The 17,165-nt window shown below is 40.4% G+C and overlaps 1 protein-coding gene across 1 annotated transcript; it reads right to left on the reverse strand.

Annotated features, from left to right (window-relative positions):
• Positions 1 to 272: 272 nt before the first annotated feature.
• Positions 273 to 4,037, reverse strand: LOC131046141 (cysteine-rich receptor-like protein kinase 15). Its single transcript, XM_057979805.2, has 7 exons — positions 2,861 to 4,037; positions 2,364 to 2,507; positions 2,110 to 2,252; positions 1,821 to 2,031; positions 1,504 to 1,738; positions 1,173 to 1,323; positions 273 to 1,071 (listed from the first exon to the last, which is right to left on the reverse strand). Exons 1-7 carry the CDS (start codon positions 3,810 to 3,812, stop codon positions 694 to 696), a joined length of 2,214 nt encoding a protein of 737 aa, XP_057835788.2. The 5' UTR covers positions 3,813 to 4,037; the 3' UTR covers positions 273 to 693.
• Positions 4,038 to 17,165: the final 13,128 nt, after the last annotated feature.

Here is a 17,165-nt window from a genome sequence, read left to right on the forward strand (position 1 = left end):
TTAAACAACTCTATATACCTTCACAATCTTTACCCAACAACTTACACTTCTAGTCTGCTAGAGTCTTCTCCTTTTGACAGCCTTTTTAACTGCTAGTATTTCTTTTGTTCTCCCTCACAGATCTCTTCTGTTGCATTCTTTTGCAGCTACTTTCCCAGTAATTTTAAAATTTCGTACCATTGGCTCTGATACCACTAATAGAAATGAAACAGACCAAAACAAAACACAAAAACAAAGCATGGAGAAAAATAGAGCAGCACACAAGGAAGACAAATTTTTAATTATCAGACCATATTTTCATTCTTCCTTTCATTCCACAAAATATTACAAAATGCCTCTTTTAATGGAGGTCTTAGATGTTTCTAGAATGGGCAGGAGGTAGCTGAAAACTTCCAGAATTTTGCATATAAAATAATGTTTTAACACTATAGAAGGTACGGTGGACAGGTTGGAGTAGATGTTGAAAACAAATCCAAATCCTGCTAATTCTGTAAGCACTTGTGCATAGGGAGCATGTGGATGGGGTAGGTGAGATTAGACTCCAACAAGTTTCTGGCGAAATAAACCGCCCCGTATTATACTTTACCAAAGAAGTGCCATAGTATTGAGTACTATTGATTGGGTGTAATTGTTACCCAGGTAAAGTTTCTGTTGATTATGAGCAGCATAGAATCCGAAGTTATATTTGATAGTTCACCTTGCTTCCATTTGAGTGAGCGAGGTTTCGTTTATAGAAGGAATCCGTTGGAAAGATGAGGTAGTCGTCCCTGATGTCGTCTGAGATGTTGTTCCCCTCTCATGTTCTTCAAACCCAGAGCTTGACTTTGATCTAGATGTTGATGCGTAGCTTTCGCTATTACTTATATAAGCAGGGTTTGAAGGATTTGGCAATGTCACTAAATTGCTAGAGAGCATCATATTAACATTAGACATAGCTGGACGAAGTGTTGCATCAGCCTGTACACACAAAAGCCCAACATGAATGCATCTTAAGGCCTGCTCCTGGCTGACTTGTGATGCCTTTGGGTCTACCAGATTCAGCGCATTTCCTCTATTGAATATTTTCCATGCCTGCATCACATCTCATTAAGTCATAAGAGAATTTTGGATGCTTGCTAATATTGAAAACTAACAGATGAGGATCATGGGAAGTAATAAATCCTGTTTCTTACCCATTCCAACAGGTTTTGCATATGATGTGGAAGATCAGTATCACTGTTTTTCCTTCCACTGATGATCTCAAGGACCACCACTCCAAAACTGTAAACGTCTACTTTAATTGACAACTGCCCTCGCATTGCATACTCTGGAGCCATGTAACCACTGGATTCAAATTAAAATTATCATTAATGTCTAGTTTTCAAAAAAATGAAAATATTTACAATGAAATATAATTGGCTTATAAGTAAAATTATTTAGAGAAAATATTCTGGTTTAAATAGCTTAATCATCAGCAATTTTAATCTAAAAGCTCACAAGCTGCATTATCATGATGATGCTTACTATGTGCCTGCAACTCTTGTATGAATATGTGTCTCATCTTCAGGAAAAAGTTTGGCCAAACCGAAGTCAGCTATCTTTGCATTGAGTTTGTGATCAAGTAAAATATTATTTACTTTAATATCTCTATGAATAATTCGCAGCTGTGAATCCTCGTGAAGGTAGAGAAGCCCACGTGTAATTCCAACTATGATGCTATAACGCTTTTGCCAATCCAACTCTCTACCCTTTTCTGAATCTGTTATAGATCAATATTTAAGAACATTTGTAACTTATTCATCTTTCCTAAATTAATAAATTAAGGTTGAATTGCAACTTACCAAAGAGGAATGTGTCCAAACTCTTGTTAGGAAAATACTCATAAACAAGCAGCCTTTCATTTCCCTCAGCACAACATCCTAGCAGCTTTGCAAGGTTTCGGTGTTGAACATTAGCCACCAGTTTCACTTCATTCATAAATTCTTTGTTTCCTTGTGCAGATTTGGCAGAGAGCTTTTTCACAGCTATCTCATTTCCATTTCTAGTTATTCCCTAAAACACAGAAAACAGATTTAGAGCTCTCCATTTAAATTGACATTAGTTTAGACCAAGATTAAACAATTGACCCACCTTGTAGACCGCACCAAAACCTCCCTGTCCAAGTTTATTTTTGTCATGAAAATTTTCTGTGGCTTCTGCTAACATGTCTAAACTGAAGGCAAATTGTTGCTCTTGCATAAGCAAGCCGGATTCGGAGGAAAATCCATGCCCCTCTGTAGTATTAGAAAATAAAGAGACAAAAATGAGTTAAGCTTAGAAAAAATGTTAAACTAAAACCATAAGAAGAAATAACCTTAAAAATTAGAAAAGGATTCCCAGAGCACCTCGATTGTCAGGAGTAGTAGTTGTTGCCCTACCATAAATGACAGATTTAACCTTTTTTCTTAATACAGTCAGATAAAGAGCTAATGTCAGAATTATGCCTCCCACAAGACTGAGAACTATGGGTAATGTTTTTGAAGACTTTCCTGTAAAGTACAATTCAATACTTATATGTTAGAATTCTAGCTCTATAATGCTTTTAGAGTACTAGGTAAATGGACAGAAGATAATTTGATTGAAGTTAACGAATGATATCTCCCTTACAGCTTAACTCTGGGATCTAGGAAATGACTGCAACCCCAAAACTCGAAAAAAAGTAGAAGAGCATAGATTTCATATACATATGTATATATTATAGCTTCAAAGCAGGTTGTTGACTCTCCTATTAGATCTATGAAATAGAAGTTGAATGAAATGGGAAAACATTAACTGTAAAGAACTGAGCATACTTTCTGATTTTATAAGAATGAAAAGAAGACAATCTAATTCTTGAACATACCCTTTGATGTCGTTGAAGAAGTTCCATTAACCGTATTAGGAAAAGGGGCTACTGCAGGAGGAGAAAGGGTTACTGCGGGAGCAGGTGTTGAAGCAGCTGGAGGTGTGGAAGTATTTGTAGCGGATCCGTTAGAGGAGGGAGATGGCGACTGAGCAGAGCCAAAAAATGGGACTATCTCATATCTTACCTTGCAGCTTCCGTACTGAGCCTGGGCTCCTTGGTATGAAGAACAGCAACCGTTCAGATTTGTCCTTGCGTCAAACAGGCATGATCTACAATCTTGTATTGATATGTCTCTCCAACACTGAACTAAACCATATAATATTCCTGAAGCAGAATAGTTGGCTGATCCAGCAGCGAATCCTTTATTTGCAGGGATGTAAGCTTGGTTTGACAGATTCGACAGAAGGCTACTGGTTGTGGATTTAAAAGCCTCCCCGGTTATAATATGCTGGTTCCTCCGCAAATATCCATTAGTATCCAGTATTGAAATAAAATTATAGTTGTGATAGCGCAGGAAGCAGTCACCTAACCATATTCGCCCACCAATGTCGTTGGCGCAAAGTTCGTGAATACTGCTATTCGCCTCCAGTGCACACTTTGAGCAACTCAGTGCCGATATATTTCCAGTACACTGCAGCAGACCATAGACCCTATTGGGAGATTGACCATGGGAAGAAATGTTGAAGCCTGAACTTCGAGGCGCATTAAGAAACAGATCGTTGATAACCAGATTCAAATTTGTGGAATAAGTGCTGCCGTCGGTGAAAGTAGAGGAATTGTCGCAGGTGTGCGATACGGTAGATATGACTAAACGAAAATTTATTACAAACAGAAAAAGGAGGGTTGGAAGAAAAGTGGTTCGTCTCTGAGGAATAGAAGGGAAAGAGTTGTACTTCATCTTGTTCTTCCTCGGTACTCTCTGATGGCAATTCGGTATCAGAGATAGCATCCCTTGACTCGATACAAATCCTTAGCAGAATATGTCGAAAAGGTTAAGTAGACGGCTTGAGTGGACATTCAATAGACTAGTGTAAAGTATGTGCGGAATGGTCCACACAGTTATGGTAATGAACACGGTTACAGAATATGTCAAAAAGGTCAAGTAGACAGCTTGAGTGGACATTCAATAGACTAGTGTAAAGTACTGAACACGGGTAGCTCATGTCAGAATTTTCTGGCACAATACAGAGAGTTGCGTTCGCTGTCTGCGGCTACTCCTACCAAATTTCAGTTACTAGTCGCCAGACCTGCCAATAGAACCGTTTAATAAATGTCTGCGGGCCCATTTTAAGCTAGGAAAGATCTCGTACTCTGTTCACTTCCAAAGCTCATAAGAACTGAAGACCATTAGTTTATTTTTTTATCATTAATCTTGAAGTGTTTGAGCTAGAACATACTAATTCTTTATATTAAAGCTCAGTCAGAAACTTCACGTTTTTGGAAAAATGTGAATACTGTCAAACTGATAATATTTAAACTGATAATATTTAAAGTTCGTTCACATTACCCCAGTCAATGCTTGATGGCCTGCTGTTTGAAAGACTTCAGTTAAATGTTCAGATTCTACTTAAATTTATCGATAGTGGAGAAAAAATTGGGGAAAAACTTAAAAAAGGCTGTCATATTGTATATTTGTTTCTTTATCTTTTCATTTGCTCTCAGCAACTTTTCATTAATGAGGACTCGACTGTAGTCGACAGATTATATTGAAGGATGGAATCGAAATTCTAATATATCATTTTAATAGAAATAATTTAGATATTGAATATTGTGATAGTGAAGATTATATAAGTTTAATTTTTTTGTTTTAGATTTATTTTTATTTATTTATCTTTAATATTATTACTGATGTCTGAAATAATTTAGTTTTCATGAAAATTGATATATAAATTAATTGTAGTTTATGATTATTAGTATTTATTTTTAAGATTCATACAACTAAATATTTAGTTTTATTAGTTTATCATTAATATTAGATTTATGATTGTGAAAATAATTTCAAATATTGTAAATCTCAATGAGACTATTGTCTAAGTCATTGTGAGTTAACTTGAAGCATGATTTGATGTACCAGACTCACCCATCGATGCACAAACTTCGATGTACCTATCCTCAATATCTATTGGTCCATGCTCATTGAATGTAATTTTTTCATTGGCTAAGGAGAGTTTGTTGTAACAAAACCTAATTAGGGTTTCATTGTAAAATCTTGGCCATTCATTGTAAATGAGCTCTCAATATACTTGGCTCAATCTCTTCATTTGTAAAGGTTAATAGAAAGTAGAATAGTGAATAGTTAGTGATGCCCTCCTAAATGGCACAAGGTTAGTTTAAGATCAAACAACACAAAACACACAAAGCGTTAGCGTTAGTCAATCAAAAACTAAACATATGAAGGCATTCCAAAAGAGACACTAAAAACATGCTAATGAATCTAACTAAAGAAGTAAAGACAATGAGATATCTCCAACTATCTCTTAGCATGATATTAGCTCCTTCTCCCTTGTTCCTCTCCTCTCCAAGTTCCAAAATAGTGTAGCTCTCAGCAGCTTTTTGCACTATGGATGCTTATGGAGGATTGAGATTGTAGTATAGCTCCAAATATGACATGAAAAGCTAATACTAATGCTAAAATGATGTATTTTAACCAAAAAGACAAGATTTAGTTATGCTATGCTAAATGCTCTCTAAAATGTCTATAGTCTAAATGCTTACAAGTTTTCAGGATCTGGATTATGAAGGAATGGGCTCTATTTATAGGAAAAATGGAGCAATGGATGGTCAGGATTGAAAGGTTTAATCAAGGGTCAAGTTTGAAAGTTGGGGATCCATGTGCACAATTTGCACCAATGAAATGGTGACAAATGTCAACATAGGATTGGGTTGAGAGAAGAGGTTGGAGGCATTAAAGCCCTGAGAAGACTTCATGGTTATCTAAAGGGTAAGAGTCAAGCCTAAATTAGGATTACCCACTGAATTAGGAATTAATTCAAGGATAAACCTTTGTGCAAATGATTAAGAGATAATCATGCTCAAAGCATTGAAGGCTTGATGAGACCCTTGGGTTGGGTAGAGGTTGAGTCAAAACAAATGTTTTAACCATGTGGGAGGGTTGAATTAACCATTAATGGTTATTGGAGACTTTGGGGATTTAGTGGTTGAAAGTTGGAAGCCTTTAATGGTTATCAAAGACTTTGAGGAATTAAGTGGTTGAAGGTTGAAAGCCTTTAATGGTTATCAAAGACTTTGGGGTTTTTGAGAAGTGACTTCATTTTGCTTAGGAATGTGACAATATTTAGGGGATGGATTAGGCTAATTAGGAAAGGGTTAGAAGAATCTAGAAGGGGATTAGATTTTTGCAAGTGGATTTGGTGGGTGAGGGAAAATAGGATTTTATTTAAAATAAAAATTCATTTATTTCAATAAATGTGTGCAAGTTGCATTTGTAGGAAAATGCAAGTGGGGTGAGGATAATGATTTAAATAAATGTTTTATTTAATTCATTTAAAAGAGGAAAAGGGGATTTAATTAAATAAATTGATTTTATTTATTTAATTGATTGGAATTGATTTTAATGAATTAATTAAAATAAATTGGATAATTTATTTAATTAATAGAAGAATGTTTGGGGATGAATTAATTAAATATTAATTTAATTAATTGATGGCTAGTGGATTTTTTTAATCAAATAAATACAAAATATTCATTTAATTAAAATGGACAGATTTATGTGACTACATTTGCCCCTCTTTGAGACGGTGCAGTTTATCGCATTGTTTCAAAGAAAGAAAAATTGGTGTGAAGAAATGCCCCATAAAATGTAAATTTAATGGGTGGTATGCCCCCTCGAGAGATGGGCCGAAAAATTTCGAAAAATCGGGCTATCTCTCGAAAAAGAATGAAAATTGGCAGGGTGGTAGAAGAGAAGAAGTTAGGTATACTGGTGAAAAATAGAAGAAATCGGGGGAAACATGGAGAAATGGGGGGTTCAGGAAGTGCACGGGGACCACGGCGATGAGCGGGGCGAAGTTACGGTGACGGTGGGGGGTATAAATGGGGTGAAAGGGGTGAAAATAAGATCATTTGTGACCGCGATCATTTGAGAACGAGAGCTCTGACAGTGACATTTGGAGGAGCAAGGAGGAGCGAAGATGCCGATTCTGATCACCAAGTATAGATTTGAGCGAGTCCGCCGGTTCCAGCGCCCAGCCGACTACGGACCAGCGGTACGCAAATTCGAAAACTTCCTTTTCAGGCATTTTTGATAGCTTTTTAGCTAAGTCCAAGTCAAGTCGGAGCAAGAGCGCTGGAACTATTGTTTTAGCGCTTTTGCTCCATGAATTAGCGCTATTGTTCCGCAATAGCGCTATTGTAGTCTGGTTTGAGCGCTTTTGTATGCATTAGCGCTAATGTAGTCAAGTTTTAGTGCTCTTGACCAATCAGCGCTATGGTAGGGTTAATTGAGCGCTATTGACTCGTAATAGCGCTATTGTATAGCGGGTTTAGCGCTTTTGGTTTTGTAGCGCGATTGTAGAGCGGTTTGAGCGCTATTGATGTTGTTGTAGCGCTATTGCGTAGAACTAGCACTATTGTAGATAAAATAGCGCTTTTGCCTTAAGATAACGAGATGCCCCAGTGTCAGACAAAATAAATCTCCTGATGCCTAACGATTGATGGAAGGCGAGGTGAAGTGGGAGTTGTTTTGAACCATAGCAGCCCGACGAGACTTAGGTCATTTGTTAGGATAAATGTCTGTTGAAGTCTAGGCGGCCATGATTACTTACCTGTTGAGACCCGAAGATACTTGATCAAAGTATCTGATGATAGTCTAGGTTTAAACTTAAGAAAGTTTGATAACAAAACAACTGATGGTGATTTGATGAATGTCGATGTGCAGGAGGATCTGCGCGTGTTGCAGTTACGCGAGCGCCACCCCGCGACACAAGGATTACGAGATCGGTTGACACAGATAGAGATAGACTGTATTGCAGCTACTAGCATGTACGAGGTGATACACATGCCCGTGATTCGGATGAATCACGGCCTGATCACAGCATTGGCAGAGCGATGGCACAGTGAGACGTGTACGTTTCATTTAGCCCAGGGAGAGATGACGGTGACATTGGAGGATGTGTGGCGTATCCTCCGGATCCCGATTCGGGGGGAGCTGGTGACATATGATAGATCCTGGGGGACAGTGTCTTTTCAGAGGATTTTTGAGGAGGACGTATACATTGATGATGGCTCGATCGCATGGGAGGATATAGCGGCACTATATGAGCCCCTTCCAGCAGTTTTGTCAGGGATCGTGGGAGGACTGTTGTGTCCAGGCAGGCGGTTACATGGATTGGCGGTGGGATGGGGACAGGTTATAGAGATGATGATGACGGAGGGGACCCGATTTGCCTGGGGGTCGTGCATGTTAGCGCACATGTATCAGGAGCTACACGAGGTAGTGTACCGGGGGAGAGGCTCTCTTGCAGTGGGCATGACGCTACTGCATGTGTGGGCATGGGAGCACCTACCAGTGACTCGACCAGTGAGTCTCAGATTCTGAGCTGTGGACCAGCCCTATATGTTTATGTATAGTGGCATGATGAGTCAGCCCCACTTGGGGAAGTTAGAGTGGTGGCGGCGGGCATTGGATGACCTGGATGCGATGATCTGGCGGCCATACTTGGAGTGTGAGCCATGGGAGGATGATGCGGAGGCACTACCGTATTGATTCATGACCCGATTCCTCATTGGGAGGACCTCTTATCATGTGGAGAGACAGGTGCCAGGACGGGTGATGAGGCAGTTTGGACGGCAGCAGGGACTGCCTAGCGGATTAGGAGAGTATGCACGAGTGATCCGAGAGTGGTATGCATGGGGTCCAGTGCTACCATATGATCAGGCACTAGCAGAGTTTCGGACACTGCAGGCGAGGCCATGGGACTTACGACCGAGGGTCGTTGATGCAGGGGTGACAGATGAGTATACACAGTATCGGGCGGCGCACCCGATCCTACGGATATCAGACCCAGCTGAGCCGATCCCATCTTTTGAGGAGGAGAGGGGACGAGGACGGAGAGTAGGAGGCCGAGGAGGAGGAGGTGGGGGTGGAGGAGGAGGAGGTGGTGGAGGAGGTGGAGGAGGTTTGGGGATGCTGAGGCAGCGGAGAGGGAGAGGTGGACTACCTCTTCAGATATCACAGGGACCCTTGATGCATGGAGGGGTGCAATTGAGTGGGAGGGGGATGGAGAGAGAGATCCCAATGGATACAGGTGCAGGAGAGGGTGGTGCAGGGGAGGGTGGTGCAGGGGGTGATACAGGTGCAGCAGCCATGGGGGAGGGAGCTACAGGGGATCTGCGGGATCATATGATAGGTTATTTGCAGACCCGGGTAGAGAGATTAGAGGCGGAGGTAGCAGCTAAGGATGTGCAGCTATTTGCACGTGAGTTAGAGCTGACAGTGGTGCTACGGGAGAGAGATATGGCCGTGGAGAGATTGGCGGAGCTGCAGGAGAGAGTCCGAGCGGGAGTAGGAGTACAGGGTCCTACAGGGGAGATTATGAGGCAGTTTGGGCGAGCACAGGCTGAGATAGAGTACTGGTGAGGTTTATATGAGCAGGTGGTGCCACTCAGTCAGCGAGCTCTCAGTTATACCCAGATGCGGCAGTCGAGATCCGAGCGATCACAGAGGATGCAGAGCAGTGGGGGAGTGATGGGTCCTTTGAGGCGGGATAGATCAGGAGATGCAGGAGGGAGCGGGGGTTCGATGAGGCCTCCACGGAGAGATGGATCAGGTGGGCCCGGTACCAGTGGTGGAGTAGGTAGGGGTGGTGCAGGTATAGCATCTGGCCAGAGCGGCATCTGAGAGAGCATCTTTGCATCTATGTATTGTATCTTTGTCTATTTATGGACTGTATCTTGGATGGCTCTTGGTAGCCGATTTTTTTGTAGACTTCATTGTACTCTGATATATGAGATGATATATATGAGGAGATCCCATATTGTGATGATATGCATGTGATTATGTATGGTCGTTTATGCATGATGATGATTTATTGCTTAGATGTATATGTATATGGATGCATTTGATGAGATGTTTCTTTTATGCATGGTTTTATGATGATTTATGATGTGAGATACTAACAGATGAATGCAGGTTTATGATGTATTTGATTTGTGATGTAATGCTGTATGTATGGAATGTCATGATGATATATGCTTATGCTTTGATGTATGAATAGGATTTATGGTATTTCCTATTGTGATGTAATGATGAGATAATGTTAATGCAATGGTTTGAATGAATGATGTGTATGTATAAATATGCATCTAGATGTGTTTGTAGATGAATGTAATATGGATAAACAAAATGTTAAGTGCAAATGTTTATATGATAAACAAAATGTTAAATGAATGCATACGGATAAACAAATGTAAAGTACAAATGTTCATATGATGATATGTTTAAATGAATGCATACGTAAAAAAAATGAATATATTAGATGGTATGAACCAATGTTGTGTAAACAAAATTTGTGTTTATGATTCTAAATGCGCTTTAAATATGTTTGTAAGTACAAATGATAATGGGATGATAGGATAACTAATGGGTATAATAACTGCACCTTAATGTAATGATAATGAATGCAATGTGAATGAATCTTACAATGAGCATAATAAGATACTTAGTAATGAATGAATGCATCTTTTAACTATAAAAAAATGAATGCAAATGATGAATGATGAAAAGATAAGAAAATGATAATGGATAATTGACACTATATGAATGCTCAGTAAAGGACTAAATATAATCAAAGACCATTTTAATCCTATGAATAAAGCGACCTATTTATGATGATGCAAAATGATTTAATGAAAACTTAATGTCCAAAATGAACGATAGTTTAAAAATGTCATAAATGTTTAATGTAAGATGCAACTAAATGTTTTATGCAAGATGTAACTAAAAATTTAATGCAAGATACAACTAAAAATTTAATGCAAGATGCAACTAAATGTGAAGATGATATGATCATGAGGTATGCAAGGTTTGTAAGACTTTGTGTGATGCATTGATGATGTATCAGAGTACTCAATCATGATTGTATCCAAGACCAGCTTTATTAGTCATTTTTGCATGTAAAAAGCCTACATATGAATGAATGAATGGAGGGGTGATATGCAACGGAATGCAAGATATAAACAGATGAGGTGAAATGATGATCCATAGTGCTCTATTTTCATCATTGAGCTTTAAAATGTTGGAAGAGAATACAAACATCTTGACACAATGATTCAAGATGACCTGAGTATTTCTTTCATGGATTTTAATATAGCAAGTTAATACAAACGACTTGATATAAGGGTCAAGTCGACCAGAGTATTGCTTGCGGAACAGACAAGGATTATCTCCTTTCATGCATGTCTTGGATCGTCCTCCTTGATCTTAGGCTGATCAGATCCTGAGACAAGTACATACCGTACTAAGAAAATAAAACCTTTATCCAATTTGGAGGAAGAGGAACCAAAGGATGAGCATTGTACCTGCAATCAAACAGTCTATATACATAAAGAATAAAGAATAAGGATCCTTGGTAATGGTTCATGCCCATATGGTCGAGGTATACGCTGTAGTCAGCAAGCCGTAGTGATCTATGACTGCATTTGGCATAAGATCACGTAGCTTAGTGAACTTCCCACGTAGACACCATTAGTACATGCCCCAGAACTTCATCGGAAATAATGCGCAAACGATACAAAACAATGCTAAAAGAGTCCGATACAGATAAACAAACGATTGTACTCATAAATCAACCAAGTATTTGATAGCCTAACAGAATTTTCTTGTCAAAGAAAACGTCACTTTGTCTTTGTTTTGATAAGGAAGGATGTATCCTTGTTTTAAAGACAGTTTTGAGTGTTGATGTTGATTGTGTGGTTTGATTGATAAATGGTCATCGTGTGAGTATTTTGTCAATGTTTGTGTTGTATCTGATCGGATGAATATGTACAAAGTGTTGCCATGTTTTTGTGTGATTTTTGATGGGTTTTTCGATGTTTTTTGGATTTTGTGAAACAATTTTGAATGTTTTTTGGTATTTTGAGAGTCATTTTTGAATGTTTTTGGATTTTGCGAGACATTTTTGAAATGTTTTTGATATTTTCTGATGATTGCCTGAATGAAGAGCGTAATGACACATAAGTCAATGTAGAATCCACTTCCATCAAATAGGTTAAGGGTATTGCCCCCAGTTTGTAGACCTGACTATGAAAAGGGTGGGATGTTAGATGCATGGAGTACTGTCTTAATTGCAGATTAAATAACAAGCCATGGTTGAGATGGATGGATGTGTGTGTGCATGAATGTGATCGCAACAAGCCTGAAAGATACTGGAGCCATTGCCTTTACGAGTGGCACCTGTTTGCCAGGTTTTCACCATCGCACTTACCCAAGGTGCCACCAGAGTGGTTGTTCACCATTTGGATGTATGATTTTTTCTTTACTTTTTTGAATGTTTTTGTATTTTCTTCAAGACATTTTCTGAATGTTTTTGGTATTTTTCTGATATGTAGGGGAGCCTGATGCTCGATACACCTTAGGTATAAAACCTTTTGAGGTGCATGCTATTGATTGGATCTGCAAGCGGTTCTCCTTCTAAAGTAGCCAACTGATATGCCCCGGACCCGAACGCGGCAGTGACAACATATGGGCCCAGCCAATTTGATTCAAACTTGCCTTGATGTTCTCTGTTTGGTTGGTTGCGAGGATTTTCTCGAAGAACAAGATCACCTACCTCAAATGTACGAGATCTAACGCGGTGATTGTAGCTTCTGCTCATGCACTGCTGATAGGCTTTGAGATGATTATATGCAGCTTGTCGCTTCTCATCTAGTAACTCCAAGTCCTGAAGATGGGATACTCTATATGCTTCATCATCGATGAGTTTATGTAGGGAAACTCGTAATGATGGTATCTCAACTTCAATAGGTAAGATAGCTTCGGCACCATAGACCAATGAATAAGGAGTTGCACCTGTAGGGGTTCGAATGCTAGTTCGATATGCCCATAGCGCTGGATTTAATTGAACATGTCAATCACGACCAGCATCATTGACTGTCTTCTTTAGGATCCTCAATATGTTTTTATTAGATGCTTCGGCCTGACCATTGCCTTGTGGGTAATAGGGAGTGGAAAAGCGGTGTTGGATATGAAATTTCTCACAAAGCTCACGGACATCCTGATTTTTGAAAGGAAGACCATTATCTGTGACAATGGACATGGGTACACCATACCGGCAGATGATGTAATTGAGGATGAATGAGGCGATCTGCTTGCCGGTGACTTGGGTAAGTGGAACAGCTTCGATCCACTTTGTGAAGTATTCGGTAGCGGTAATGATAAATTTATGGCCGTTGGATGAAGATGGATGAATCTTACCCACAAGGTCAAGGCCCCATTGACAAAAAGGCCATGGTGTGGTGATTGGTTGCAGTTCCTATGCTGGTGCATGTATCAGGTCGCCGTGAACTTGACATTTCTTGCATTTCCTGACAAAGTAGTAGGAATCCTTTTCCATAGATGGCCAATAGTATCCAGCTCGCATGAGTTTCTTGGCTAGTGATGGACCACTTGAGTGAGTCCCGCAAATTCCTTCATGTACCGCTTCCAAAGCCTTTGTTATCTCATCTTGTTCCAGACATCGAAGGAGAGTACCATCAAGACTACGTCGGTATAGGGTTTCGGCAATAATGGTATATCGAGCAGTTTGGCGAATGAAGGTTTTTCGTTGGTTATTTGATTGGTTGGGATGAAGGGTATGATCATGGAGATAGGTGTAGAACTCACCGTACCATGGGGATTCAGAACCGACAAGGCGACATATCATCTCAGATTCGGGGATATCATAAGCGGGGATCCAAAGCTGTTCTACCAAGAACTCGTAGCGTGTTGAATTCTGTGGAAGATCTAGGAGAGATGCAATGGTAGCCATAGCATCAGCAGCTCGATTCTGATCTCTTGGTATCTATTCAAAAGTGATAGTAGTGAATGATGTCTTTAGATTGTCCACCATTTGCTTGTATGGCGTGAGTTTATCATCTTTGGTCTGATACTCATCAGTTGCTTGTCGAATGACTAGTTGGGAATCGCCATATACTTGAAGTTCTTTAAATTTCCATTGTACGGCTAACCTGAGTCCTGTGATCAAGGCCTCATATTCTGCTATGTTGTTAGTGCATGGAAATGTGAGCCTGTAAGACTTCGGGATGCTATCACCTTGAGGTGTGATAAACAGAATGCCTGCCCCCGAGCCATGCCTAGTGTATGAACCATCAAAATATAGTTTCCATGGCTGTGCTTCTGTGATCATGAATATCTCTTCATCTGGAAAATTGGAAATGAGAGGATGATCACCTATGAGTGGTGCATCGGCCAACTGATCTGCAATAACTTGACCTTTGATAGCTTTACGGTCCACATACTCAATGTCAAATTCACTTAGAATCATTACCCATTTGGCCAAGCGACCTGTCAATGCTACTTTGCTAAGTAAGTACTTGAGTGGATCAATCTTTGCGATGAGTTGTACTTTGTGTGTCAACAGATAGTGCCGCAGTTTAGTGGCTGCCAAGATTACTGCTAGGCAAGCTCGCTCAATAGGTGTGTAATTGAGTTCATAGCCAACCAGTGTGCGAGAAATGTAGTATACCGCACACTCTTTACCTTCTGCGTTATGTTGTGCTAGTAGCACACCCAATGCTGTACTTGTTGCTGAGATATAAAGTAATAACGGTCTACTTGGATCTGGTGGCATCAATAATGGTGGATTCATGAGATAGTCTTTAAGTGCCTGAAATGCTTGTTGGCATTTGTCATCCCACTGAAAGCAGATGTTCTTGTGTAGCAGGTGTGTGAACGGGTGACACTTATCAGCCAATTGTGCAATGAATCTTCGGATGGATTGAAGTCGCCCTTGTAATGTCCTTAGCTGACTGATATTCTTTGGAGGTGGCATGTCCATGATTGCTTTTACCTTTGCTGGGTCGACCTCAATACCTTTGCTTGAGACAATGTATTCTAGAAGCTTCCCGGAGGTCACTCCAAAGACACATTTCTTTGGGTTGAGTCGAACATGGTATTGTTCCAGTCTATCAAAGATTTTATCTAAGATGTGGAGATGCCCATCTCTAGTGAGTGATTTTGCTAGTAAATCATCCACATAATCTTCCATCATAGTATGCATCATGTCATGGAAGATGGTGGTCATTGCTCTTTGATAGGTGGCTCCTGCATTCTTTAGACCGAAGGGCATTACATTCCAGCAATATGTGCCCCATGGACATGTGAAGGTTGTCTTATGTTGGTCCTCTGGTGCGATTTTTATTTGATTGTATCCTGAAAAGCCATCCATGAGTGAAAGCATGGCATGTCCTGCTGTCAAATCCACTATGATGTCGATATTTGGTAAGGGGAAGTCATCCTTAGGACATGCTTTATTCAAATCTCTGAAGTCAGTACAAATGCGGATGCCCCCTTTTGGTTTGCCGACTGGCACAATGTTGTAGATCCATTCTGCATAATCAATTGGTCTAATGAAACCAACATCCAGGAGTTTCTTGAGTTCTATTTTGACTAGCACTGCAATCTGGGGATGCATCTTACGAAGCTTCTGCTTGACAGGTTTGGCTCCTTTTGCTATTGTGAGATGATGCATGACTAAATCAGGATCCAGCCCAGGCATGTCTGCATACGACCATGCAAAGTTGATCTGACGCTGCTGGAAGAACTCTATAAATTGAGGCTGTTCCTCTGGAGTGAGAAGAGATGCCAGATGTATGATATGAGGGTTTTCAGGAGTCCCCACATTGTATTCTTTGGTCTCCTCAATAAGAATCGTTGATCGTTCCTGTGGTGTACTAGCAGGGAGAATGTCAAACCCTTCATCCTTAGGCGCCTCAGAGAGGTTTTCACCGTTGGATACGCTCTTTTTTTTTACTGTTGTCGAATCAAACAGTGCCACAGTGTGGTTTTCACTAGAAGATCCATGTTTTAATGTTATATTTTTGCAGCTGAAGGGTTTGGCATCCGCCCCGAAGTATGCTACGCTATTAAGTTCAATGGCGAATCCAGCTTTGTGATCCCCGCTTGGTAAATTATCCCTTAATTCCAAAAAGTCAATGATAGCCTCATCGTTTTGGAAGAGGTCAAGACATGGGGGATTTGGTTGGTTCCATTCAATGAGTTCAAGGTGTATAATGGGCATTGTTTCATCGATTAAGTTAAGTGCGGGAGATGTATCAGTGAGGGTTAAGACAGTGTGGTGAAGATCGTTGATGGTACTCTCCCTGTCAGAATCAGGCATAGGATGAGACGTAGGGTCTGTGGAAGATGTTTCCAGCTCAGGTACCCAAGTGGTCTTTATCTGTGCTTCTCCATAAACAGGAATGTCTTTGCGTGGCGGAGGTGGTGACGTGTCTTCCTCATCTGAAGTGTTAAGCTGTACAGAATCAAATTCCCACTCATGTGAGTCGGTCTCTGAATCACTTTCCAGCATCCGATTGCTATACCATACTGGGATGTCGCTGGAGTTGAATACTGCAGGTGTGATTGGTTTATGTACTTTTGAGGTGATTGGTGCTGCAGGAACCGTGATGGGGATAAAAGAATTTGTCACTGGAAGTATCGGCAGTGTTGATTTAGTGGCTTCTGTTGGAATGGCTAGTGTCATAGATGCTGTTGCGGGTTTCAATATAGTTGCTGCTATGAATGGTTTTATTGATGTGATGACTGCTGTGGATGGGATTACTGGTTCGATTGGTGGGATTTTTGGTACTGGTGATGGTTGCGGTGGAGTCGTGAGCCTCGATGGGGCAGTGGGGATAATGCTTGATGGTGCTTTGATTATGAAAGGTGTCCTCTTTTTAGTAGGTGGGCAAAATGGTTTGCTAGGTTTTCCTTTGAATCTGAGTTTAGGAAGGACTTCTTTTTCAAAGCCTAGGCCTGTATTACCTTTGGGTTTGAACTCTGGCAGCAGTGGTTCATGTCGTCCTTGTTTGCAGGATCCCAAAGCACTCTGACCATCATACCCCATTCTTTGCATAATGAGGAGGCCTTTACCATACTGTTCCGTAGGAAGTGTAACTTGCAGTTTATCAGTGGTGATGGGATCTTTATAGATCCATTCCGCTAGGTCCTCATCTTGTGTTTCTTCCTCTTGACTCTTTCCAAGGACGAAAGGCGTCAAAGCACATGCGGGCGTGACTATGGGTTTTTGGAGTAACTGCTGTGGTTTACCATGCGTTCTAGGAG

Source organism: Cryptomeria japonica, chromosome 4, assembly GCF_030272615.1.
Source record: "Cryptomeria japonica chromosome 4, Sugi_1.0, whole genome shotgun sequence".
NCBI classification, from domain to species: Eukaryota; Viridiplantae; Streptophyta; class Pinopsida; order Cupressales; family Cupressaceae; genus Cryptomeria; species Cryptomeria japonica.

Excerpts from the sequence above, each read along its gene's own strand:
- LOC131046141 (XM_057979805.2), bottom strand. The coding sequence starts at position 3,812 with ATGCTATCTCTGATACCGAATTGCCATCAGAGAGTACCGAGGAAGAAC. Across the intron at positions 2,032-2,109 it reads GTTTTGGTGCGGTCTACAAG|GGAATAACTAGAAATGGAAA; the intron begins GTGGGTCAATTG and ends TCTGTGTTTTAG. Across the intron at positions 1,324-1,503 it reads ACAAGAGTTGCAGGCACATA|TGGTTACATGGCTCCAGAGT; the intron begins GTAAGCATCATC and ends ATTTGAATCCAG.